Genomic DNA, 26,820 nt, shown 5'->3' with positions numbered 1-26,820 from the left:
ACCACCTCCAGCCCCCACAACCCTCCCTATCTCTGTAACCTCCTCCAGCCCCTACACCCTCCCTATCTCTGTAACCTCCTCCAGCCTCTACAACCCTCCCCATCTCTGTAACCTCCTCCAGCCTCTACAACCTTCCCTATCTCTGTAACCTCCTCCAGCCCCGACAACCCTCCCTATCTCTGTAACCTCCTCCAGCCCCGACAACCCTCCCTATCTCTGTAACCTCCTCCAGCCCCTACACCCCTCCCTATCTCTGTAACCTCCTCCAGCCCCTACAACCCTCCCTATCTCTGTAACCTCCTCCAGCCCCGACAACCCTCCCTATCTCTGTAACCTCCTCCAGCGCCTACACCCCTCCCTATCTCTAACTTCCTCCAGCCCCTACACCCCTCCCTATCTCTGTAACCTCCTCCAGCCCCTACAACCCTCCCTATCTCGGTAACCTCCTCCAGCCCCGACAACCCTCCCTATCACTGTAACCTCCTCCAGCCCCTACAACCCTCCCTATCTCTGTAACCTCCTCCAGCCCCTACAACCCTCCCTATCTCTGTAACCTCCTCCAACCCCGACAACCCTCCCTATCTCTGTAACCTCCTCCAGCCCCTACACCCCTCCCTATCTCTGTAACCTCCTCCAGCCCCTACAACCCTCCCTATCTCTGTAACCTCCTCCAGCCCCTACCACCCTCCCTATCACTGTAACCTCCTCCAGCCCCTACAACCCTCCCTATCTCTGTAACCTCCTCCAGCCCCGACAACCCTCCCTATCGCTGTAACCTCCTCCAGCCCCTACAACCCTCCCTATCTCTGTAACCTCCTCCATCCCCAACAGCCCTCCCTATCTCTGGTAATTTCCTATAACCCTCCGGGATCTCTGCTCTCCTCCAATTCCGGCGTCTGGATCATCGGCCCCGATTCCCATCGCTCCACCATCGGTTCCCTAATTTGCCGGGAGGGGGGTCCCAAGATCCCACCCGAAACCTCTCTCTCTATCTCCCTGTCTTGCTCTCTGTCTCTCTCTCTCTCTCTATCTCCCTGTCTCTGTCTCTCTCTCTCTGTGTCTCTCTCTCTATCTATCTCTGTCCCTCTCTGTCTCTATCTCTCTCTCTATCTCCCTGTCTCTGTCTCTCTCTCTCTCTGTCTCTCTCTCTATCTATCTCTGTCCCTCTCTGTCTCTATCTCTCTCTCTATCTCCCTGTCTCTGTCTCTGTCTCTCTCTCTGTCTCTCTCTCTATCTATCTCTGTCCCTCTCTGTCTCTATCTCTCTCTGCCTCTCTCTCTCTCTGTCTCCCGCTCTCTCTCTCTGTCTCTCTCTCTAACTCTCTGTCTCTCTCTGTCTGTCCTCTCTCTCTCTATCTCCCTATCTCTCTCTGTCTCTCTCTCTCTCTATCTCCCTATCTCTCTGTCTCTCCCTGTCTCTCTATCTCCCTGCCACACTCTGTCTGTCTCTGTCTCGCTGTCTCTCTATCCCCTGTCTCAGTCTCTCTGTCTCTCTCTCTGTCTCCCTGTCTCACACTCTGTCTCTCTCTCTCTCTCTCTGTTTCTCTCCATCTCTCTGACTCTATATCTCTCTCTCCGTCTGTCTCTCCCTGTCTCTTTCTTTGTCTCTCTCTCTCTCTGTGTTTCTGTCTCTTTGTCTCTCTCTCCCTCTGTCTCTCCCTCTCCCTCTCTCCCTCTCCCTCTCCCCCTCCCTCTCCCTCTCCCCCTCCCCCTCTCCCTCTCCCTCTCCCTCTCCCTCTCCCTCTCCCTCTCCCTCTCTCTCTCTCTCTCCCTCTCTCTCTCTCTCTCCCTCTCTCTCTCTCCCTCTGTCTCTCTCTCTCTCTCTCCCTCTGTCTCTCTCTCTCCCTCTGTCTCTCTCTCTCTCCCTCTGTCTCTCTCTCTCTCCCTCTGTCTCTCTCTCTCTCCCTCTGTCTCTCTCTCTCTCCCTCTGTCTCTCTCTCTCTCCCTCTGTCTCTCTCTCTCTCCCTCTGTCTCTCTCTCTCTCCCTCTGTCTCTCTCTCTCTCCCTCTGTCTCTCTCTCTCTCCCTCTGTCTCTCTCTCTCTCTCTCCCTCTGTCTCTCTCTCTCTCTCTCCCTCTGTCTCTCTCTCTCTCTCTCCCTCTGTCTCTCTCTCTCTCCCTCTGTCTCTCTCTCTCTCCCTCTGTCTCTCTCTCTCTCCCTCTGTCTCTCTCTCTCTCCCTCTGTCTCTCTCTCTCTCCCTCTGTCTCTCTCTCTCTCCCTCTGTCTCTCTCTCTCTCCCTCTGTCTCTCTCTCTCTCCCTCTGTCTCTCTCTCTCTCCCTCTGTCTCTCTCTCTCTCCCTCTGTCTCTCTCTCTCTCCCTCTGTCTCTCTCTCTCTCCCTCTGTCTCTCTCTCTCTCCCGCTGTCTCTCTCTCTCTCCCGCTGTCTCTCTCTCTCTCCCGCTGTCTCTCTCTCTCTCCCGCTGTCTCTCTCTCTCTCCCGCTGTCTCTCTCTCTCTCCCGCTGTCTCTCTCTCTCTCCCGCTGTCTCTCTCTCTCTCCCGCTGTCTCTCTCTCTCTCCCGCTGTCTCTCTCTCTCTCCCGCTGTCTCTCTCTCTCTCCCGCTGTCTCTCTCTCTCTCCCGCTGTCTCTCTCTCCCGCTGTCTCTCTCTCCCTCTGTCTCTCTCTCCCTCTGTCTCTCTCTCCCTCTGTCTCTCTCTCCCTCTGTCTCTCTCTCCCTCTGTCTCTCTCTCCCTCTGTCTCTCTCTCCCTCTGTCTCTCTCTCCCTCTGTCTCTCTCTCCCTCTGTCTCTCTCTCCCTCTGTCTCTCTCTCCCTCTGTCTCTCTCTCCCTCTGTCTCTCTCTCCCTCTGTCTCTCTCTCCCTCTGTCTCTCTCTCCCTCTGTCTCTCTCTCCCTCTGTCTCTCTCTCCCTCTGTCTCTCTCTCCCTCTGTCTCTCTCTCCCTCTGTCTCTCTCTCCCTCTGTCTCTCTCTCTCCCTCTGTCTCTCTCTCCCTCTGTCTCTCTCTCCCTCTGTCTCTCTCTCCCTCTGTCTCTCTCTCCCTCTGTCTCTCTCTCCCTCTGTCTCTCTCTCCCTCTGTCTCTCTCTCCCTCTGTCTCTCTCTCCCTCTGTCTCTCTCTCCCTCTGTCTCTCTCTCCCTCTGTCTCTCTCTCCCTCTGTCTCTCTCTCCCTCTGTCTCTCTCTCCCTCTGTCTCTCTCTCTCCCTCTGTCTCTCTCTCTCCCTCTGTCTCTCTCTCTCCCTCTGTCTCTCTCTCTCCCTCTGTCTCTCTCTCTCCCTCTGTCTCTCTCTCTCCCTCTGTCTCTCTCTCCCTCTGTCTCTCTCTCCCTCTGTCTCTCTCTCCCTCTGTCTCTCTCTCCCTCTCTGGCTGTCTCTCTCTCTCTGGCTGTCTCTCTCTCTCTCTGTCTCTCTCTCCCTCTGTCTCTCTCTCCCTCTCTGGCTGTCTCTCTCTCCCTCACCTTTAGGACGTTCTGTAAAAAAAACGACCACTTCTTAAAAATAAATTTAGAGTACCCAATTATTTTTTTACCAATGAAGGGGCAATTGAGCGTGGCCAATCCACCCACCCTGCACATTTATTTTTGGGTTGTGGGGATGAGACCCACACAGACACGGGGAGAATGTGCAAACTCCACACGGACGGTGACCCGGGGCCGGGATCGAACCTGGGACCTCGGCTCTGTGAGGCCGCAGTGCTAACCACTGCGCCGCCCATAAAACGACCACTTTGACCGAGCTGTTGGTCACCTGTCCCACAGAAGTCTCCTTCCGTGGCTTGGGCTCCAAATCTGTCAGATCTACACTCCTGCCTTACATTGGGCTATAGAAATGCAGGTAGTTGCTGTAATGCCAGCTGCCTCGAGCACAGCCAAGACCTTGCCACACGCACCGTTCGCAGGAAGGGCAGACGGAGAAGGGGAGTCACTTTGAATGCGGAACGAGTGAGGTCCCCGGGACCCGAAATGGGGGTCCCGGGATTAAGCGTGGGGGGGGGGGGGATTCGGTTGAGTGATTGGAGAAGGCGGGTGAACTTTCCCCCTCGGAGTGGGAGAAGGACAAGGGAGGAAGCTGCAATTGAGGGGAGGGGGGCTCAGGGGCATGCAACTGAGCCCATGCGAGGGAATCGACACCGAGTGATCGGGCGCCAGAGAAACAGCGAGGTGGTAGGGGGGCATCACTTGATTCCGGGAATGTCGCGCTGAGGCCCTTGCCATTAACGGTCGCTCATTCCACGTGAACAGATTTCGAGGTGGCTCTGAATCTTCCAGCAGCCAACAATAACAGATCCAGGAGTTATCAGTGCCTCTTCCCAGTCCCCCCCAGGAGCTTTTATCTCTGGCGCGGAGATAACGATGGTTTATTTGATGGGTCTCGCGGGAGGCTGGGCAGACTGAGCACTTGCTGCATTATCTACGCAGGGGCCTGTGTATGTGCCGACTCAATGCTCTTTATGTACAATTCATCAACAGACTTGCATCTGTACTTAAAGCACTCTCCAGCGCGAGCGGCTGGATCTGTCTTCAACCACCCACTGTCCCCATCAAACACTCCCAGCACAGGTACAGCACGGGGTTAGATACAGTGTAAAGCTCCCTCTATACTGTCCCCATTAAACACTCTCAGGACAGGTACTGCACGGGGTTAGATACAGAGTAAAGCTCCCTCTGCACTGTCCCCATCAAACTCTCCTAGGACAGGTACCGCTCGGGATTAGATACAGAGTAAAGCTCCCTCTACACTGTCCCCATCAAACACTCCCAGCACAGGTACAGCACGGGGTTAGATACAGAGTAAAGCTCCCTCTACACTGTCCCTACCAAACACTCACAGGACAGGTACAGTATGGGGTTAGATACAGAGTAAAGCTCTCTCTCCACTGTCCCCATTAAACACTCCCAGGACAGGGACAGCACGGGGTTAGATACAGAGTAAAGCTCCCTCTACACTGTCCCCATCAAACACTCCCAGGACAGGTACAGCACGGGGTTAGATACAGAGTAAAGCTCCCTCTACACTGTCCCCATCAAACACTCCCAGGACAGGTACAGCACGGGATTAGATACAGAGGAAAGCTCCCTCTACACTGTCCCCATCAAACACTCCCAGGACAGGTACAGCACGGGGGTAGATACAGAGTAAAGCTCCCTCTACACTGTCCCCATCAAACACTCCCAGGACAGGTACAGCACGGGGGTAGATACAGAGTAAAGCTCCCTCTACACTGTCCCCATCAAACACTCCCAGGACAGGTACAGCACGGGGTTAGATACAGAGTAAAGCTCCCTCTATACTGTCCCCATTAAACACTCTAAGGACAGGTACTGCACGGGGTTAGATACAGAGTAAAGCTCCCTCTGCACTGTCCCCATCAAACACTCCTAGGACAGGTACCGCACGGGGTTAGATACAGAGTAAAGCTCCCTCTACACTGTCCCCATCAAACACTCCCAGGACAGGTACAGCACGGGGTTAGATACAGAGTAAAGCTCCCTCTACACTGTCCCTATCAAACACTCACAGGACAGGTACAGTATGGGGTTAGATACAGAGTAAAGCTCTCTCTCCACTGTCCCCATCAAACACTCCCAGGACAGGTACAGCACGGGGTTAGATACAGAGTAAAGCTCTCTCTACACTGTCCCTATCAAACACTCCCAGGACAGGAACAGCACGGGGTTAGATACAGAGTAAAGCTCCCTCTACACTGTCCCCATCAAACACGCCCAGGACAGGTACAGCACAGGGTTAGATACAGAGTAAAAGCTCCCTCTACACTGTCCCCATCAAACACTCCCAGGACAGGTACGGCACGGGGTTAGATACAGAGTAAAGCTCCCCCTACACTGTCCCCATCAAACACTCCCAGGACAGGTATAGCACGGGGTTAGATACAGAGGAAAGCTCCCTCTACACTCTCCCCATCAAACACTCCCAGGACAGGTCCAGCACGGGGTTAGATACAGAGTAAAGCTCCCTCTACACTGTCCTCATCAAACACTCCCAGGACAGGTACAGCACGGGGTTAGATACAGAGTAAAGCTCCCTCTACACTGTCCCCATCAAACACTCCCAGGACAGGTACAGCACGGGGTTAGATACAGAGTAAAGCTCTCTACTGTCCCTATCAAACACTCCCAGGACAGGAACAGCACGGGGTTAGATACAGAGTAAAGCTCCCTCTACACTGTCCCCATCAAACACGCCCAGGACAGGTACAGCACAGGGTTAGATACAGAGTAAAAGCTCCCTCTACACTGTCCACATCAAACACTCCCAGGACAGGTACAGCACGGGGTTAGATACAGAGTAAAAGCTCCCTTAATCTGGAGGACTGTGCACAGTCATGGTCACCATGAGGATGGATAGGAAATCATTGTTTGAAATTTTAAACTGGAAGCGTAGCCGTACCAGGAGTACTGGGGGGGGGTTTGGCGTGTGGGCCAGCGAGCACAGGGGGTGATGGGGCCGAGGCAGGTTAAAATGGGGTAACGTTACAGACGGAGGCGGAAATCGGTGGTCTTCGTGTCACCGAATGTTTATGGTCAGAACCCCCTCTCAGGGTCAGATGGCAGGCCCCGAGATTGCAAGCCAAGTGGTTGAGCCCTGGACAGTTGCCGAGGGAGAGGTGGGGGTGCGGGCAGAGGATGGGTGGGGGGGGGGGGGCCGGTCCAGTGGCTTGCATGGGATGCATTGCAAAATAAAAATCTGCCTTCTGTGGGATGTCCTGAGTCTGTGGAGAATCCCAATTCCCGAATCCCTCTCTCCTTCTATATCCGTTCCCACCTCATTCCCTCCCCACCACATGCGCACACATACAACAGGGATTGGGAAACCGAGAAACCCGTTCTCTGCAGGTATCAATCTGCATGTATGGTTACAATGCCGCCCGGGACTCAATCAGAGAGACCTGCCTGTCCCTGAGGGCCCCAGCCAGACCCTCCCAGATGTGCCACATCTGCAGCTGCACGGCAACCAGCTAATGAGCGCAGCGCCTCCGTCACTCCCTTGGCGATGTTGGCGGCACAGGAGGAGGAAAGGGGCCGTTCTGCCCATTGAGCCTCTGCTGCCCCTCTATGCGGACAAGGTCAATCTATCCCAGCAGCAGCCGCTCGCTTTAGCTCTGCAAAGCCTTACCCTGCGAAAAATCCATCGGGGAAGATAGTAATGAAGTCACTGAACTACTGATCCGGAGGTCCCAGGCTAATGCTCCAGGACGGGGGGCAACAGAGCTGGTGGAACGTATATGCAATTGCTAAACATCTGGAATGAGAACGTCGGTCTTAGTAACGGCCGTGCTTAGCGTTAAAGACCCATCTGGTTCACTAATGTCCGATTTAGGGAGGGAAATCTGCCGTCCTTACCCTGGTCTGGACTACACGTGACTCCAGACCACCCCCTACCACACACAGCCATGTGGTCGACCCTTACCTTCCCCTCGGAACGGGCCCCAGCGAGACTCTCGGCTCAAGGAGGCCTCGCCCACATCCCCGGGCGCAAGAGTGATCTCCGGTTTGGAGTGAGCAATCGACTCACACCATCACGGCAGCGGCCAGATTCCACATTCGCAAACAGTTAGGAGAATGAGAAGGCCATTCTGCCCCCCTCTCTTCCTGCTACCCCAATCGATAAGATAGAGTCTGATCTGGTCGTGGACCTCAACTCCACATTCCTGTCCGTCTATCCCCCTCCCCCCATAACCCTCGACTTCCTCATCAATCAGAAATCGAACACGGCCTGAATATTATCAAAGAGCCGCAGCCCCCACTGCTGTCAAGGGGGTGGGGGTGGGGGTGGGGTCTGCACCAAACCTCCGAAAGGGGGTCACCCGAGCTGGCCTCACACCCCTGCAATCTTTAACATCTTTGGACACGAAGGGGCTAATTTATCACGGCCGATCCACCTAACCTGCACGTCTTTGGACTGTGGGAGGAAACCGGAGCACCCGGAGGAAAGCCACGCAGACACGGGGAGGACGTGCAGACTCCGCACAGACAGTGACCCAAGCCGGGAATCGAACCTGGGACCCTGGAGCTGTGAGGGAGCAGTGCTAACCCATGGTGCCACCGTGCTGCCCCTCCACAACTCACTATCTCTGTCAGCTCCTCCAGCCCCTACAACCCTCCCTATCTCTGTCAGCTCCTCCAGCCCCAACAACCCTCCCTATCTCTGTAACCTCCTCCAGCCCCTACAACCCTCCCTATCTCTGTAACCTCCTCCAACCCCTACACCCTCCCTATCTCTGTAACCTCCTCCAGCCCCCAAAACCCTCCCTATCTCTGTAACCTCCTCCAGACACTACAACCCTCCCTATCTCTGTAACCTCCTCCAGACACTACAACCCTCCCTATCTTTGTAAGCTCCTCCAGCCACTACAACCCTCCCTATCTCTGTAACCTCCTCCAGCCCCGACAACCCTCCCTATCTCTGTAACCTCCTCCAGCCCCTACACCCCCCCCTATCTCTGTAACCTCCTCCAGACACTACAACCCTCCCTATCTCTGTAATCTCCTCCAGTCCCTACAACCCTCCCTATCTCTGTAACCTTCTCCAGCCCCTACAACCCTCCCTATCTCTGTAACCTCCTCCAGCCCCGACAACCCTCCCTATCTCTGTAACCTCCTCCAGCCCCTACAACCCTCCCTATCTCTGTAACCTCCTCCAGCCCCGACAACCCTCCCTATCTCTGTAACCTCCTCCAGACACTACAACCCTCCCTATCTCTGTAACCTCCTCCACCCGCAACAAACCTCCCTATCTCTGTAACCTCCTCCAGCCCCTACAAACCTCCCTATCTCTCCACCCCCCTATAGCCCCCCTCTCTCTGTAACCTAAAACTCTCCGAGATCTCTGCATTTCCCCAATTCCGGCCTCTCAAGCATCTCCCGATTCCCATTGCTCCACCATTGGCGGCCGTGCCTTCCGTGCCGGTGGGGGGGGCGGGGGTCCGAAGCTCTGGAATTCCTTCCCTAAACCTCAGTCTGCTTCTCTTGTAACATCTTTACCCGGGGTGTGGGGAGAAGGTGGAACTCACTCCCACGGGGAGTGGGGAGAATGTGGGACTCGCTCCCGGGGGGAGTGGGGAGAATGTGGGACTCACTCCCACGGGGTGTGGGGAGAATGTGGGACTCGCTCCCACGGGGAGCGGGGAGAATGTGGGACTCGCTCCCACGGGGAGTGGGGAGAATGTGGGACTCGCTCCCACGGGGAGTGGGGAGAATGTGGGACTCGCTCCCACGGGGAGTGGGGAGAATGTGGGATTCGCTCCCACGGGGAGTGGGGAGAATGTGGGACTCGCTCCCACGGGGAGTGGGGAGAATGTGGGGCTCGCTCCCACGGGGAGTGGGGGAATGTGGGACTCGCTCCCACGGGGAGTGGGGAGAATGTGGGACTCGCTCCCAAGAGAAGTGGGGAGAATGTGGGACTCGCTCCCACGGGGAGTGGGGAGAATGTGGGACTCGCTCCCACGGGGAGTGGGGAGAATGTGGGACTCGCGCCCAAGGGGAGTGGGGAGAATGTGGGACTCGCTCCCGCGGGGAGTGGGGAGAATGTGGGACTCGCTCCCACGGGGAGTGGGGAGAATGTGGAACTCGCTCCCGCGGGGAGTGGGGAGAATGTGGGACTCGCTCCCACGGGGAGTGGGGAGAATGTGGGACTCGCTCCCACGGGGAGTGGGGAGAATGTGGAACTCGCTCCCGCGGGGAGTAGGGAATGGTTAACGTGAATCGTGTCGGGGAAACTGGATTAACACAATATAGATTCACAATCTACATCAATGATGTGGATGTGGGGACTGAATCATAGAATCCCTACAGTGCAAAAGGAGGCCTCTTGGCCCATTGAGTCCACACCAGCCCTCTGAAAGACACTCCACTCCCCTCTCCGCCCCACTCTAACCCCTGTCCCTGGACACTATGGGAAATTTTTAGCCAATGCACCGAACCTGACGTCTTTGGACTGTGGGAGGAAACCGGAGCACCCGGAGGAAACCCACGCAGACACGGGGAGAACGTGCAGACTCCGCACAGACAGTTAATGTAATATTTCCAAGTTTGCTGGTGACACAAAACCAGGTGGGAATGGGAGTTGTGAGGAGGATAGAAAGAGGTTTTGAAGGGGATTTGGACAGGCTGAGTGGGCAAGAACATGGCAGGTGGAATATAATGTGGGAAAAAACGTGGAGTTGTCCACTCTGGTCGGAAAACACGGAGAGGCAGAGTATTTCTTAAACGGGGAAAGAAAGAAGCGGGATTTGCAAAGGCTGTTCTTGTTCGTGAGTCACTGAAAGTCAGCAAGAAATCAGGAAGGCAAGGCAAATGGTATGTCGGCCTTCATCGTTGGGGTCCAGGAGCTGTTTAGCACAGGGCTAAATCGCTGGCTTTGAAAGCAGACCAAGGCAGGCCAGCAGCACGGTTCGATTCCCGGAACAGCCTCCCCGAACAGGCGCCGGAATGTGGCGACTCGGGGCTTTTCACAGTAACTTCATTTGAAGCCTACTTCTGACATTAAGCGATTTTCATTTCATTTCAAATATGCCACGCTGGAGCCATACAGAGCCTTGGGGAGGCCGTGCCTGGAGTATCGGGCACCATTTTGGTTTCCTTATGTAAGTAAGGATACTTGGCCATAGAGGGAATGGAACAAAGGTTCGCCTGACTAATCCCCGGGATGGCGGTATTGTCCTTTGAGGCGAGATTGAGGAGACTAGGCCTGTATTCGCTCGAGTTACAAAGAACAAGACTACCTCACAGCGTCGGGTAGTCAATTCCGGCCTCGGGTGACTGCGTGCGCGGGGTTTCTACTTTCTCCCCGTGTCTGCGTGGGTTTCCTCCAGGTGCTCCGGTTTCCTCCCGCAGTCCAAAGGTGTGCCGGTTAGGTGGATTGGCCGTGATAAAATTGCCCCTTTGTGCCCAAAGATGCGCGGGCGAGGTGGGGTTCCGGGGATAGGGCAAGGGGAGTGGCCCCAGGTAGGGTGCTCTTTCAGTGGGTCGGTGCAGACTTGATGGGCTGAATGGCCCCTGTTCTTCACTGTCGGAATTCTATGGATCTATTCTACTCTACGAAGCACAGAACATTCTTACAGGCCTTGACAAGGGTGTAGATGTCGATGGGATGCTTCCCTCTGGCCGGCTGTTCAGTCTAGAACCAGGGGCTCGCAATCTCAGAATAACAGGCAAGGCCGCTCAGGATGGAGATGAGGAGGAATTTCATCGCTCAGAGGGTGGCGAATCTGTGGAATTCTCCACCACAGAGGCCTGCGGAGGCCTCCCACCACTGGGCACCTTCACACCAGAAATCGATAGACTTCCAGATATTAAATCTGGAATTTGGGGAAGATGGCATCGAGATGGAGTGTCAACCATGATTCGTACTGAATGCAGGAAGCGGTTTGAGGGGCCGAATGGCCTCGTTGTGCCCCCTATGTTCCGAGCGGCTTCTGTGGGGAAAGGGGGACATGGAGGAGGGGGCAGGATGGGGTGCAGAGTCACCGGAGCCGGGCGAGAAGGTCGAATGGCCTGACTCTGGGCCTATGGAAGCCTGACAAAGCCTAATTTATTTTTGAAAAGCTAAATCAGGGTTTCCCGATGAGATCTCTCTCTCTCTCTCTCTCGCTCTCTCTTCATCTCGTTCCCCACAGGGGAATTCCCAAGGGGGGATTACTCTAAACTTGTTTACGGTGACATCAAGTGTAAAGTAGGGATCACGAGGCCTCCCGGAGGGCGTCAGGCCGCAAGTCAGCAAGATCATAAGGCAGGTCGTTCTCTGGGTGGGGCGATGTGCCATCACCTCAACTCTCCGCCCATGCCCTCCCCCACCCCCAAAATGTTTTAAAGCCTCTTTGACTTCTGGTACCCACCCCCCTGTGCCCTGTCCCCTCACCCCCTGCCCTGTTGCCCTGTCCCCTCACCCCCTGCCCTGTCCCCTCACCCCCTGCCCTGTCCCCTCACCCCCTGCCCTGTCCCCTCACCCCCTGCCCTGTCCCTTCACCCCCTGCCCTGTCCCTTCACCCCCTGCCCTGTCCCCTCACCCCCTGCCCTGTCCCCTCACCCCCTGCCCTGTCCCCTCACCCCCTGCCCTGTCCCTTCACCCCCTGCCCTGTCCCCTCACCCCCTGCCCTGTCCCTTCACCCCCTGCCCTGTCCCCTCACCCCCTGCCCTGTCCCCTCACCCCCTGCCCTGTCCCCTCACCCCCTGCCCTGTCCCTTCACCCCCTGCCCTGTCCCTTCACCCCCTGCCCTGTCCCTTCACCCCCTGCCCTGTCCCCTCACCCCCTGCCCTGTCCCTTCACCCCCTGCCCTGTCCCCTCACCCCCTGCCCTGTCCCCTCACCCCCTGTGCCCTGTCCCCTCACCCCCTGCCCTGTCCCCTCACCCCCTGCCCTGTCCCTTCACCCCATGCCCTGTCCCCTCACCCCCTGCCCTGTCCCCTCACCCCCCTGCCCTGTCCCCTCACCCCCTGCCCTGTCCCTTCACCCCCTGCCCTGTCCCTTCAACCCCTGCCCTGTCCCCTCACCCCCTGCCCTGTCCCTTCACCCCCTGCCCTGTCCCCTCACCCCCTGCCCTGTCCCCTCACCCCCTGTGCCCTGTCCCTTCACCCCCTGCCCTGTCCCCTCACCCCCTGCCCTGTCCCTTCACCCCCTGCCCTGTCCCCTCACCCCCTGCCCTGTCCCCTCACCCCCTGCCCTGTCCCCTCACCCCCTGCCCTGTCCCTTCACCCCCTGCCCTGTCCCTTCACCCCCTGCCCTGTCCCCTCACCCCCTGCCCTGTCCCTTCACCCCATGCCCTGTCCCCTCACCCCCTGCCCTGTCCCCTCACCCCCTGCCCTGTCCCCTCACCCCCTGTGCCCTGTCCCCTCACCCCCTGCCCTGTCCCCTCACCCCCTGCCCTGTCCCTTCACCCCATGCCCTGTCCCCTCACCCCCTGCCCTGTCCCCTCACCCCCTGCCCTGTCCCCTCACCCCCTGCCCTGTCCCTTCACCCCCTGCCCTGTCCCCTCACCCCCTGCCCTGTCCCTTCACCCCCTGCCCTGTCCCCTCACCCCCTGCCCTGTCCCCTCACCCCCTGTGCCCTGTCCCTTCACCCCATGCCCTGTCCCCTCACCCCCTGCCCTGTCCCCTCACCCCCTGCCCTGTCCCTTCACCCCCTGCCCTGTCCCCTCTGGCAGCCCTTCCATGGATCTCATTTCTTTTAAAATTCCAATTAAGGGGCAATTCAGCGTGGCCAATCCACCTACCCTGCACAACTTTGGGTTGTGGGAATGTGCAAACTTCGCACAGAAAGAGAGAGAGAGAAAGCAATAGAGAGTGAGAAAGAGACAAGAGGAGAGAGAGAGATAGAGAGACAGTGACCCGGGGCCGGGATCGAACCCGGGTCCTCAGTGCTGTGAGGCAGCAGTGCTAACCACCGTGCTGCCCTAGTCCTCCGTAGACCTCAGCTTAACCAAAACTCTGTTACTGCCCCACCCAGCTCCAACCACCTCCCCACCCCCACACCCCCCTCGCTCCGAGTCCCTTGAAGGAGCATCTTAAAGGTGGAGACAGAGACAGAGACAGAGACAGAGAGAGAGAGACAGAGATGAGAGGAAGAGAGAGGGAAAGAGAGAAGGACAGAGAGGGAGAGAGAGACAAAGGAAGAGACATGGAGAGAGAGAAAGAGGGGGAGAGGACGACAGAGAGAATGGGACAGAGGGAGAGGGAGACAGACAAAAAGAGAGGCAGAGTGAAAGAGGGACAGAGAGAGAGAGAGAGGTGCACACAGAAAGAGACAGTGAGAGAAGTAGGGACGGAGGGCTGGATTCTCCCGGCATTGACCTAGGCAGGATTCTCTGGTCGGCGGGCAAACGCGGCTGGAGAATTCCGCCCAGAGGGAGAGAGAGAGAGAGAGAGAGGGAAAGAGACAGAAAGGGTGACGGACAGAGAGAGGAAGAGGGACATAGAGAGTGAGAGAGAGACAGAAACAGAGAGAAAGCAATAGCGAGTGAGAAAGAGACAGGCAGAAAGAGAGAGAGATAGACAGAGAGAGAGGGAGAGGGAGAGAGAAAGTGACAGAGAGTGAGAAAGAGACAAACAGAGAGAGAGACAGAGAGAGAGAGAGAGACAGAGCGAGAGACAGAGAGAGAGAGAGAGGGAGGGGCAGAGAGAGGGACAGAGATAGAGAGAGGTACAGAGAGAGTCAGAGAGGTAGAGCGGTTTAGGGAGGGTATTCCAGAGCTTAGGGTCACCCAGACAGCTGAAGACACGGCCACGGTGGGGCGATGGGAATCAGGGGACGTTCGAGAGGCCAGAACTGGAGGAGCGCCGAGATCTCAGAGGGTTGTAGGAGGTTACAGAGATAGGGAGGGTTGTAGGGACTGGAGGATGTTACAGAGATAGGGAGGGTTGTCGGGGCTGGAGGAGGTGACAGAAATAGGGAGGGTTGTAGGGACTGGAGGAAGTTACAGAGATAGGGAAGGTTGTAGGGGAGAGAGTGGAGGGCGAGTGTGTGTGAACAGATAGGGAGAGAAAGAAATGAAGAGCGAGAGGCAGAGAGAAGAAAGAGAGAGGGAGATAGAGAGAGAGAGACAGAGGCGGAGACAGCATCAGAGAGAGAGAGAGAGCCAGAGTTCGAGAGACAGGGAGAGAGAAAGGGGAGACAGAGAGAAGGAGAGAGAGCAGATGCCCGAGAGAAAGAGACAGAGAGAGAGGGAAAGAGAGAAGATGCCCGAGAGAAAGAGACAGAGAGAGGGAGAGAGAGAATGGCGGGGCCCAGCCCCCATCCCCCATCCTCTTCCCCCTGGTCAGCACTCACCGAGTTAATGCAGACCAGCTCCTTGTTGAGGAGCCAGGGCAGTGAGAGTTTTCCCTCTCCCCGGTAGCAGGACTGGATCCGGGCCTTGATGCGTTCCTTGATGGCGCCGATGGTGAACAGGCAGAGCAGGGACTCGCCCGGAGGGTCGGCCCGGTGCTTCTGGCCACGTGAGAAGACAACAAAAAGCACGTCCTCGTCCTCCGAGACGCCCAGCGACTGTGCCAGCCGGCGGCCCGGCTTGCCCAGGTGTGCCGCCTGCGCCAGCCGGTACTCCACACCATCCCGCGTGCAGCCGATGGGGAACTCGACGTAGGAGTAGAACTTGGAGTCGCCGGCGCAGAGGCGCACGATCTTGGAGGTGTAGAAGGGTTCGCCGCTGGCGTCCGGCGAGGTCAGCTCCGTGTCCAGCTGCAGCGTGACGAAGTAGACAAAACGCTGGCTGGCAAAGGCGTAGATGTAGTAGATGTCGAAGGCCGGGAAACGGGAGAGGGTGTCTGACGGGATCTTCAGCTGCGAGGACACAAACTCGTCCTGGTAGACCAGGCCGAACATACGAGCGTCCTCGGCGTTGCCCGTGAGACGCCGGCTGGATAGCGTGGGGAAATACTCGGACTTGCCGTCAATGGATGTGCCGATAAAGAGGCTGCTCTCATCTTCGGCGCCCTCCACCGCCACACCTGCCATGGCCCCCGACTCATTGACGCTAGAGAGGTAGTGCTCCTTGCGGTGGTGTGGCTCGCCCAGCTTGAAGAGGTCGCCCAGCCGCAGGAACTGGCACACCCCCTGCCAGACGCTGCCGCAGGCCACCAGCCGGTCGCCCGGGTAGTCGATCAGCAGGAGCTTGTTGACGTTGGGGGCTGGCGCCAGCCCCTGGGTGCAGGCCCGCACGCTGGGGGGCGGATAGCAGCGGGCGTTGTCCTCCACGGGGCCTGTCAAGTGCAGCCGCAGTTCGGTCAGGTTTCCTGCGAGCTTGTAGATGCGGTTCACGCCCCCCAGGAATACCGCTCCCGTCTCCCGGTGCACGGCTAAGTGCGCCAGCCTGGTGCCCGTCACTGAGAAACTCCGGAACTCCGGACGGTGGGCGTGCGCCAGGTCCGTGGTCGCCGCCCCCCAAAGGACCAGCCCAATAAGGTAGGCGGCCATCTTAGGCCCTCTCTTGGGCTCCAACAACCGGTCGATACCAATGGCGCTGTCCGTCCGGGAACTCATTCCCCACGCCCGCTTCTCCCTCAGCCCGACGCTATTCCGTCCTCAGGGTGCAAATCATTCCTGCGCGAAGAAGAAAAGGAACATTTTAGTGAACATTCGGCCCTTCTTCCTGACACGGTGTCCCTCAGAGCTCACCTAGTGGGTTGGAGGGTAAACTGCGGATTCGTAACTGCACCAAAGTCACATGCATTTACATAACGCCTTTGCCATCCCCAAGGAGTTCTGTAAATGTGGGAGCACCGCACTGTCAGAGTGTCACTACTGATGGAGCACCTCACTGTTGGAGGGTCAGTGCTGAGGGAGCGCCGCACTGTCAGAGGGTCAGTGTTGACGGTGCTCCGCACTATCGGAGGGTCAGTGCTGAGGGAGTGCCACACTGTCAGAGGGTCAGTGCTGAGGGAGCGTCGCACTGTCGGAGGGTCAGTGCTGAGGGAGCGCTGCACTGTCGGAGGGTCTGTGCTGAGGGAGCGCCGCACTGTCAGAGGGTCAGTGCTGAGGGAGCGCCGCACTGTCAGAGGGTCAGTGTTGACGGTGCTCCGCACTATCGGAGGGTCAGTGCTGAGGGAGTGCCACACTGTCAGAGGGTCAGTGCTGAGGGAGCGCCGCACTGTCGGAGGGTCAGTGCTGAGGGAGCGCTGCACTGTCGGAGGGTCTGTGCTGAGGGAGCGCCGCACTGTCGGAGGGTCAGTGCTGAGGGAGCGCTGCACTGTCGGAGGGTCTGTGCTGAGGGAGCGCTGCACTGTCGGAGGGTCTGTGCTGAGGGAGCGCCGCACTGTCAGAGGGTCTGTGCTGAGGGAGTGATGGGAGGAGTTCTCCCTGGTCTCTTGCGGGCCCTAGGCAGTGGTTTGGGGAGTGGGGCCTGGGCAGTGGTTTAGGGAGTGGGGCCTGGGAGTGATTTGGGGAGTGGGCCCTGAGCAGTGGTTTGGAGAGTGGGGCCTGGGCAGTGGTTTGGGGAGTGGGGCCTGGGCAGTGGTTTGGGGAGTGGGGCCTGTGCAGTGGTGTGGGGAGTGGGGCCTGGGCAGTGTTTTGGGGAGTGGGGCCTGGGCAGTGTTTTCGGGTGTGGGGCCTGGGCAGTGGTTTGGGGAGTGGGGCCTGGGCAGTGTTTTCGGGTGTGGGGCCTGGGCAGTGGTTTGGGGAGTGGGGCCTGGGCAGTGGTTTGGGGTGTGGGGCCTGGGCAGTGGTTTGGGGAGTGGGGCCTGGGCAGTGGTTTGGGGAGTGGGGCCTGGGCAGTGGTTTAGGGAGTGGGGCCCGGGAGTGATTTGGGGAGTGGGCCCTGAGCAGTGGTTTGGAGAGTGGGGCCTGGGCAGTGTTTTGGGGAGTGGGGCCTGGGCAGTGTTTTCGGGTGTGGGGCCTGGGCAATGGTTTGGGGAGTGGGGCCTGGCCAGTGGTTTGGGGTGTGGGGCCTGGGCAGTGGTTTGGGGAGTGGGGCCTGGGCAGTGGTTTGGGGAGTGGGGCCTGTGCAGTGGTGTGGGGAGTGGGGCCTGGGCAGTGTTTTCGGGTGTGGGGCCTGGGCAGTGGTTTGGGGAGTGGGGCCTGGGCAGTGTTTTGGGGAGTGGGGCCTGGGCAGTGTTTTCGGGTGTGGGGCCTGGGCAGTGGTTTGTGGAGTGGGGCCTTGGCAGTGGTTTGGGGTGTGGGGCCTGGGCAGTGGTTTGGGGAGTGGGGCCTGGGCAGTGGTTTGGGGAGTGGGGCCTGTGCAGTGGTGTGGGGAGTGGGGCCTGGGCAGTGGTTTAGGGAGTGGGCCCTAAGCAGTGGTTTGCGGAAGGGCCCTGGGCAGTGGTTTGGGGAGTGGGCCCTGAGCAGTGGTTTGGGGAGGGGCCCTGGGCAGTAGTTTGTGGAGTGGTGCCTGAGTAGCGGTTTGCGGAGTGGGCCCTGAGCAGTGGTTTGCGGAGGGGCCCTGGCAATAGTTTGGGGAGCGGTGCCTGAGTAGTGGTTTGCGGAGGGGCGCTGAGCAGTGGTTTGGGAAGTGGGGCCTGAGCAGTGGTTTGGGGAGTGGGGCCTGGGCAGTGGTTTGGAGAGTGGAGCCTGGGCAGTGGTTTGGAGAGTGGAGCCTGGGCAGTGGTTTGGGGAGTGGGGCCGAGGCAGTGGTTTGGGGAGTGGGGCCTGCGCAGTGGTTTGGGGAGTGGGGCCTGGGCAGTGGTTTAGGGAGTGGGCCCTGAGCAGTGGTTTGCGGAGGGGCCCTGGGCAGTAGTTTGGGGAGTGGTGCCTGAGTAGTGGCTTGCGGAGGGGCCCTGGGCAGTGGTTTGGGGAGTGGGCCCTGAGTAGTGATTTGGGGAGTGGGGCCTGAGCAGTGGTTTGGGAAGTGGGGCCTGAGCAGTGGTTTGGGGAGTGGGGCCTGGGCAGTGGTTTGGAGAGTGGGCCCTGAGCAGTGGTTTGCGGAGGGGCCCTGGCAATAGTTTGGGGAGTGGTGCCTGAGTAGTGGTTTGTGGAGGGGCCCTGGGCAGTGGTTTGGGTAGTGGGGCCTGGGCAGTGGTTTGGAGAGTGGAGCCTGGGGAGTGGTTTGGGGAGTGGGGCCCTGGGCAGTAGTTTGGGGAGTGGTGCCTGAGTAGTGGTTTGCGGAGGGGCCCTGGGCAGTGGTTTGGGGAGTGGGCCCTGAGTAGTGATTTGGGGAGTGGGGCCTGAGCAGTGGTTTGGGAAGTGGGGCCTGAGCAGTGGTTTGGGGAGTGGGGCCTGGGCAGTGGTTTGGAGAGTGGGCCCTGAGCAGTGGTTTGCGGAGGGTCCCTGGCAATAGTTTGGGGGTGGTGCCTGAGTAGTGGTTTGTGGAGGGGCCCTGGACAGTGGTTTGGGTAGTGGGGCCTGGGCAGTGGTTTGGAGAGTGGAGCCTGGGGAGTGGTTTGTGGAGTGGGGCCTAGGCAGTGGTTTGGGGAGTGGGGCCTGGGCAGTGGTTTGGGGAGTGGGGCCTGGGCAGTGGTTTAGGGAGTGGGCCCTGAGCAGTGGTTTGCGGAGGGGCCATGGGCAGTAGTTTGGGGCGTGGTGCCTGAGTAGTGGTTTGCGGAGGGGCCCTGGGCAATGGTTTGCGGAGGGGCCCTGGGCAGTGGTTTGCGGAGGGGCCCTGGGCAGTGGTTTGGGGAGTGGGGCCTGAGCAGTGGTTTGGGAAGTGGGGCCTGAGCAGTGGTTTGGGGAGTGGGGCCTGGGCAGAGGTTTGGAGAGTGGGCCCTGAGCAGTGGTTTGGGGAGTGGGCCCTGAGCAGTGGTTTGGGGAGTGGGCCCGGGGCAGTGGTTAGGGGAGTGCGCCCTGAGCAGTGGTTTGGGGAAGGGCCCTGGGCAGTGGTTTGGGGAGTGGGCCCTGAGCAGTGGTTTGGGGAGTGGGTCCTGAGCAGTGGTTTGAGGAGTGGACCCTGGGCAGTGGGTTGGGGAGTGGGCCCTGAGCAGTGGTTTGCGGAGTGGGCCCTGGGCAGTGGTTTGCGGACAGGCCCTGGGCAGTGGTTTGGGGTCTGGGGCCTGGGCAGTGGTTTGGGGAGTTGGCCCTGAGTAGTGGTTTGCGGAGTGGGCCCTGGGCAGTGGTTTGCGGAGGGGCCCTGGGCAGTGGTTTGGGGTCTGGGGCCTGGGCAGTGGTTTGGGGAGTGGGCCCTGAGCAGTGGTTTAGGGAGGGGCCCTGAGCAGTGGTCTGGGGAGTGGGGCCTAGGCAATGGTTTGGGGAGTGGGGCCTGCGCAGTGGTTTGGGGAGTGGGCCCTGAGCAGTGGTTTGGGGAGTGGGGCCTGGGCAGTGGTTTGCGGAGGGGCCCTGGGCTGTGGTTTGGGGAGTGGGCCCTGAGCAGTGGTTTGGGGAGTGGGCCTTGAGCAGTGGTTTGCGGAGGGGCCTGGGCAGTGGATTGGGGAGTGGGCCCTGAGCAGTGGTTTGGGGAGTGGGCCCTGAGCAGTGGTTTGGGGAGTGGGGCCTGGGCTGTGGTTTATGGAGTGGGCCCTGGGCAGTTGTTTGCAGAGTGGGCCCTGGGCAGTGGTTTGCGGAGGGGCCCTGGGCAGTGGTTTGGGTCTGGGGCCTGGGCAGTGGTTTGGGGAGTGGGCCCTGAGCAGTGGTTTGGGGAGTGGGCCCTGAGCAGTGGTTTGGGAAGTGGGGCCTAGGCAGTGGTTTGGGGAGGGGACCTGGGCTGTGGTTTGGGGAGTGGGCCCTGAGCAGTGGTTTGGGGAGTGGGCCCTGAGCAGTGGTTTGCGGAGGGGCCCTGGGCAGTGGTTTGGGGAATGGGCCCTGAGCAGTGGTTTGGGGAGTGGGGCCTGGACTGTGGTTTAGGGAGTGGGCCCTGAGCAGTTGTTTGGGGAGTGGGGCCTGGGCTGTGGTTTATGGAGTGGGCCCTGGGCAGTGGTTTGCGGAGTGGGCCGTGGGCTGTGGTTTGCAGAGTGGACCCTGGGCTGTGGTTTGGGGAGTGGGCCCTGAGCAGTGGTTTGGGGAGTGGGGCCTCGACTGTGGTTTAGGGAGTGGGCCCTGAGCAGTGGTTTGGGGAGGGGTCCAGGGCAGTGGTTGGCCCCGGGCTGTGGTTGGCCCCGGGGTTTGACATTCACAGACTGCAAACCGCTGTGAATCTCCCCACAGCGAGTAAACCTGCCCGGGAACTTTACCAAAACACTGGCCAGTCGGTCAGTGGCTTCCATCAGGAGAAAGGAGCTGGTTGGAGAGAATAGAAAGAGGCACCCTGGCTCCACCTCAGGAATCCTACCACAGTGTAAATCACACTCATGCTGCGGGATCCTCCTGTGCACACACTCAATCTGGATGAGGCGAGGAAGGGAAGGGGGCGCATGAATGAGGGAGGAAGTCATTCCTTCATTCCTGGTGAGGGGCCGGGAATGCCAGCAGCCCTGATTCTGCCCGAACAAGAGGATTATTGGCAGCAGAGAGTGACTCGATCCAGAGGACCGATGCAACTTCAATGGCCTGGGAAGAAATGAGAGACAGAGTCAGAGAGAGAGAGAGAGAGAAGGGGAGAGAGGGTCAGAAAGAGAGGGAGAGAGAGAGACAGAGAGATACAGAGAGAGAGAGACAGGGGGAGAGAGAGAGAGTCAGAAAGAGAGGGAGGGAGAGAGACAGAGAGAGAGAGAGAGACAAAGGGAGAGTCAGAAAGAGAGGGAGTCAGAGACAGAGAGAGAGACAGATAGAGAGACAGACAGAGTCAGAGAGAGAGAGAGACAGACAGAGAGTCAGAGAGAGACAGAGAGAGAGAGACAAACAGAGAGTCAGAGAGAGAGAGATAGGGAGACCGAGAGAGACAGAGTCATATAGAGAGACAGGGAGAGAGAGAGAAAGAGACAGAGAGAAACAGCGATAAAGAGAGATTCAGAGAGAGACAGACAGCGAGGGATTTGGAGAGAGAGAATGAGTCAGAGAGAGAGACAGAGAGAAAGAGAGAGGGAGACAGACAGAGAGAGAGAGAGAGACAGAGAGAGAGAGACAGAGAGAGAGAGAGAGAGAGGGAGACAGACAGAGAGAGAGAGACAGAGAGAGAGACAGAGAGAGAGAGAGAGACACAGAGAGAGAGAGAGACAGAGAGAGAGAGAGGGAGACAGAGAGAGACAGAGAGAGAGAGAGAGAGAGAGAGAGACAGAGAGAGAGAGAGGGAGACAGAGAGAGACAGAGAGAGAGAGACAGAGAGAGAGAGAGAGACAGAGAGAGAGAGAGACAGAGAGAGAGAGAGAGACAGAGAGAGACAGAGAGAGAGAGAGAGAGAGAGCGAGACAGAGAGAGAGAGAGGGAGACAGAGAGAGACAGAGAGAGAGAGACAGAGAGAGAGAGACAGAGAGAGAGAGAGGGAGACAGAGAGAGACAGAGAGAGAGAGACAGAGAGAGGAAGACGCCCAGAGACAGAGAGAAGAGATAAATAGGACCGAGGCAGAAAGAGACAGAACGAGATGATAGTGAGAGACTGGGGGCGGGATTCTCCTTTCCGGGGAGTAAGTCCCCAGGCCAGCGGGAGAACCGGCGCCAACAACTCCGGCGTCAACACCCCCGAAAGTGCGGAATTCTAGGTGGACGCCGCAGGGGCTGGCACCGCTCCAACCGGCGGCGAAGGGGCTGCGCGAGTTTGGGCATGCGCCGAAGGGCATGCGTGGACCGGCGGCGTATTCTGGCGCATGTGCAGGGGGTTGTCTTCTCCGCGCCGGCCATGGCGAAGCCCGACGGGCCGGCTCGGAAGGAAGGAGAGCCCCCATGGCACAGGCCCGCCCGCAGATCAGTGGGCCAGGCCACCATGGGGGGCACCCCCCTCCCGCCCCCCCGCGGTCGGATACCCCCGCGCCCCCTCAAGGACCGCCCCCCGCCAATTTACCAGCCAGGTCCCGCCGTGTGGGACCATGTCTAAACCACGCCAGCGGCCCGCTCGGCCCATCGGGGCCCGGAGTATTGCCGGGGGGGCCGCTGCCAACGGCCCCCGACCAGCCTGGCAGGAATCCCGCCACCGCCCAAAAACCGGCGCCGGAAAATAAGGTAGCCGGCGGCGGGGCGGGATTCGCGCCGCCCCCCCCCGGGGATTCTCCGGCCCGGCGGGGTGTCGGAGAATCCCGCTGAAAGAGATCCGGAGATAATTAGAGGATTAGAGAGGTACCAGAGATAGGGAGGGTTGTAGGGGCTGGAGGAGGTTACAGAGATAGGGAGGGTTGTAGGGGCTGGAGGAGGTTACAGAGATAGGGAGGGTTGTAGGGGCTGGAGGAGGTTACAGAGATAGGGAGGGTTGTAGGGGCTGGAGGAGGTTACAGAGATAGGGAGGGTTGTAGGGACTGGAGGAGGTTACAGAGATAGGGAGGGTTGTAGGGGCTGGAGGAGGTTACAGAGATAGGGAGGGTTGTAGGGACTGGAGGAGGTTACAGAGATAGGGAGGGTTGTAGGGGCTGGAGGAGGTTACAGAGATAGGGAGGGTTGTAGGGGCTGGAGGAGGTTACAGAGATAGGGAGGGTTGTAGGGGCTGGAGGAGGTTACAGAGATAGGGAGGGTTGTAGGGGCTGGAGGAGGTTACAGAGATAGGGAGGGGTGTAGGGGCTGGAGGAGGTTACAGAGATAGGGAGGGTTGTAGGGGCTGGAGGAGGTTACAGAGATAGGGAGTGTTGTAGGGGCTGGAGGAGGTTACAGAGATAGGGAGGGATGGAGGGACTGGAGGAGGTTACAGAGATAGGGAGGGTTGTAGGGGCTGGAGGAGGTTACAGAGATAGGGAGGGTTGTAGGGGCTGGAGGAGGTTACAGAGATAGGGAGGGTTGTAGGGGCTGGAGGAGGTTACAGAGATAGGGAGGGTTGTTGGGGCTGGAGGAGGTTACAGAGATAGGGAGGGTTGTAGGGGCTGGAGGAAGTTACAGAGATAGGGAGGGATGGAGGGACTGGAGGAGGTTACAGAGATAGGGAGGGTTGTAGAGGCTGGAGGAGGTTACAGAGATAGGGAGGGTTGTAGGGGCTGGAGGAGGTTACAGAGATAGGGAGGGTTGTAGGGGCTGGAGGAGGTTACAGAGATAGGGAGGGATGGAGGGACTGGAGGAGGTTACAGAGATAGGGAGGGTTATAGGGGCTGGAGGAGGTTACAGAGATAGGGAGGGTTGTAGGAACTGGAGGAGGTTACAGAGATAGTGAGGGTTGGCGGGGCTGAGGAGATTACAGAGATAGGGAGGGTTGTAGGGACTGGAGCAGGTTACAGAGATAGGGAGGGTTGTAGGGGCTGGAGGAGGTTACAGTGATAGGGAGGGTTGTTGGGGCTGGAGGAGGTTACAGAGATAGGGAGGGTTGTAGGGACTGGAGGAGGTTACAGAGATAGGGAGGGTTGTTGGAGCTGGAGGAGGTTACAGTGCTAGGGAGAGTTGTTGGGGCTGGAGGAGGTTACAGAGATAGGGAGGGTTGTTGGGGCTGGAGGAGGTTACAGAGATAGCGAGGGTTGTAGGGACTGGAGGAGGTTACAGAGATAGGGAGGGTTGGCGGGGCTGGAGGAGGTTACAGAGATAGGGAGGGTTGTAGGGGCTGGAGGAGGTTACAGAGATAGGGAGGGTTGTAGTGGCTGGAGGAGGTTACAGAGATAGGGAGGGTTGTAGGGGCTGGAGGAGGTTACAGAGATAGGGAGTGTTGTAGGGGCTGGCGGAGGTTACAGAGATAGGGAGGGTTGGCGGGGCTGTCGGAGCTTACAGAGATACCGAGGGTTGTAGGGACTGGAGGAGGTTACAGAGATAGGGAGGGTTGTAGGGACTGGAGGAGGTTACAGAGAGAGGGAGGGTTGTAGGGGCTGGAGGAGGTTACAGAGATAGGGAGGGTTATAGGGGCTGGTGGAGGTTACAGAGATAGGGAGGGTTGGCGGGGCTGGAGGAGGTTACAGAGATAGCGAGGGTTGTAGGGGCTGGAGGAGGTTACAGAGAGAGGGAGGGTTGTAGGGGCTGGAGGAGGTTACAGAGATAGGGAGGGTTGTAGGGGCTGGAGGAGGTTACAGAGTTAGGGAGGATTGTAGGGGCTGGAGGAGGTTACAGAGATAGGGAGGGTTGTAGGGGCTGGAGGAGGTTACAGAGAAAGGGAGGGTTGTAGGGGTTGGAGGAGGTTACAGAGATAGGGAGAGGCTGGAGGAGTTTACAGAGATCGGGAGGGTTGTAGGGGCTGGAGGAGGTTACAGAGATAGGGAGGGTTGCAGGGGTTGAAGGAGGTTACAGAGGTAGGGAGGGTTGTAGTGGCTGGAGGAGGTTACAGAGATAGGGAGGGTTGTAGGGGTTGGAGGAGGTTACAGAGAGAGGGATGGTTGTAGGGGCTGGAGGAGGTTACAGAGATAGGGAGGGTTGTAGGGGCTGGAGGAGGTTACAGAGATAGGGAGGGTTGTAGGGGCTGGAGGAGGTTACAGAGATAGGGAGGGATGGAGGGACTGGAGGAGGTTACAGAGATAGGGAGGGTTGTAGGGGCTGGAGGAGGTTACAGAGATAGGGAGGGTTGTAGGAACTGGAGGAGGTTACAGAGATAGTGAGGGTTGGCGGGGCTGAGGAGATTACAGAGATAGGGAGGGTTGTAGGGACTGGAGCAGGTTACAGAGATAGGGAGGGTTGTAGGGGCTGGAGGAGGTTACAGTGATAGGGAGGGTTGTTGGGGCTGGAGGAGGTTACAGAGATAGGGAGGGTTGTAGGGACTGGAGGAGGTTACAGAGATAGGGAGGGTTGTTGGAGCTGGAGGAGGTTACAGTGATAGGGAGGGTTGTTGGGGCTGGAGGAGGTTACAGAGATAGGGAGGGTTGTTGGGGCTGGAGGAGGTTACAGAGATAGCGAGGGTTGTAGGGACTGGAGGAGGTTACAGAGATAGGGAGGGTTGGCGGGGCTGGAGGAGGTTACAGAGATAGGGAGGGTTGTAGGGGCTGGAGGAGGTTACAGAGATAGGGAGGGTTGTAGTGGCTGGAGGAGGTTACAGAGATAGGGAGGGTTGTAGGGGCTGGAGGAGGTTACAGAGATAGGGAGTGTTGTAGGGGCTGGCGGAGGTTACAGAGATAGGGAGGGTTGGCGGGGCTGTCGGAGCTTACAGAGATACCGAGGGTTGTAGGGACTGGAGGAGGTTACAGAGATAGGGAGGGTTGTAGGGACTGGAGGAGGTTACAGAGAGAGGGAGGGTTGTAGGGGCTGGAGGAGGTTACAGAGATAGGGAGGGTTATAGGGGCTGGAGGAGGTTACAGAGATAGGGAGGGTTGGCGGGGCTGGAGGAGGTTACAGAGATAGCGAGGGTTGTAGGGGCTGGAGGAGGTTACAGAGAGAGGGAGGGTTGTAGGGGCTGGAGGAGGTTACAGAGATAGGGAGGGTTGTAGGGGCTGGAGGAGGTTACAGAGTTAGGGAGGATTGTAGGGGCTGGAGGAGGTTACAGAGATAGGGAGGGTTGTAGGGGCTGGAGGAGGTTACAGAGAAAGGGAGGGTTGTAGGGGTTGGAGGAGGTTACAGAGATAGGGAGAGGCTGGAGGAGTTTACAGAGATCGGGAGGGTTGTAGGGGCTGGAGGAGGTTACAGAGATAGGGAGGGTTGCAGGGGTTGAAGGAGGTTACAAAGGTAGGGAGGGTTGTTGTGGCTGGAGGAGGTTACAGAGATAGGGAGGGTTGTAGGGGCTGGAGGAGGTTACAGAGAGAGGGATGGTTGTAGGGGCTGGAGGAGGTTACAGAGATAGGGAGGGTTGTAGTGGCTGGAGGAGGTTACAGAGAAAGGGAGGGTTGTACGGGTTGGAGGAGGTTACAGAGATAGGGAGGGGCTGGAGGAGTTTACAGAGATAGGGAGGGTTGTAGGGGGTGGAGAAAGTTACTTTCTCTTTCTCTCTCATTTTGTGTCTGCCTCTCCACTCCCTATCATTGTGTTCGGCATGCTCTCCCTCTCTCATTCTAGGTGACTATCTCTCTCACACACACACACACACTCACACACACACGTACATCAGTCTGTACCCACATCCCAATGGAGCCAATACTTCAAAAAATTAATCAATCAGTCTTTAAACCCAGACAGCACAACTGGGAATTTATCAAACACACACACAGCGTTCGAGAGAGACAGAAGGATAGGGAGAGAGAGACAGACAGAGACAGAGAGACAGACGGAGAAAGAGAGAGACATAGACAGAGAGAAGAGAGAGAGAGAGACAGAGTGACAGCGAGAGACAGAGAGTGAGAGAGAGACAGACAGAGAAAGAGTGAGACAGAGACAGAGAGGAGAGAGAGAGAGAGAGACAGTGAGAGAGAGAGACAGAGTGACAGTGAGAGAGACAGAGAGTGAGAGAGAGACAGACAGAGAAAGAGAGAGACAGAGACAGGGAGGAGAGACAGTGAGAGAGAGAGACAGAGTGACAGTGAGAGAGACAGAGAGAGTGGAAGAGAGAGAGGGAGAGACAGAGTGGGAGACAGAGTGACATTGAGAGAGACAGAGAGAGAGAGTGGAAGAGAGAGGGAGGGAGAGAGAGATAGAGAGAGAGACAGAGGGAGAGA

The 26,820-nt window shown here is 58.2% G+C and overlaps 1 protein-coding gene across 1 annotated transcript in view; it reads right to left on the bottom strand.

The window, feature by feature from the left end:
* The window catches only part of plxna3 (plexin A3), a 297,717-nt gene that overhangs the window by 260,959 nt on the left and 9,938 nt on the right, over nucleotides 1-26,820 (bottom strand). The window contains exon 2 of the mRNA XM_072487943.1: nucleotides 14,732-16,000. Coding sequence (XP_072344044.1) covers nucleotides 14,732-15,940 — 1,209 coding nt within the window. The 5' untranslated portion in view covers nucleotides 15,941-16,000. The remainder of the gene's footprint in view (nucleotides 1-14,731; nucleotides 16,001-26,820) is intronic.

The sequence above is a fragment of the Scyliorhinus torazame genome, chromosome 22 (genome assembly GCF_047496885.1).
Source record: "Scyliorhinus torazame isolate Kashiwa2021f chromosome 22, sScyTor2.1, whole genome shotgun sequence".
Classification (NCBI taxonomy): Eukaryota; Metazoa; Chordata; class Chondrichthyes; order Carcharhiniformes; family Scyliorhinidae; genus Scyliorhinus; species Scyliorhinus torazame.
This window is presented reverse-complemented; position numbering and strand designations above follow the sequence as displayed.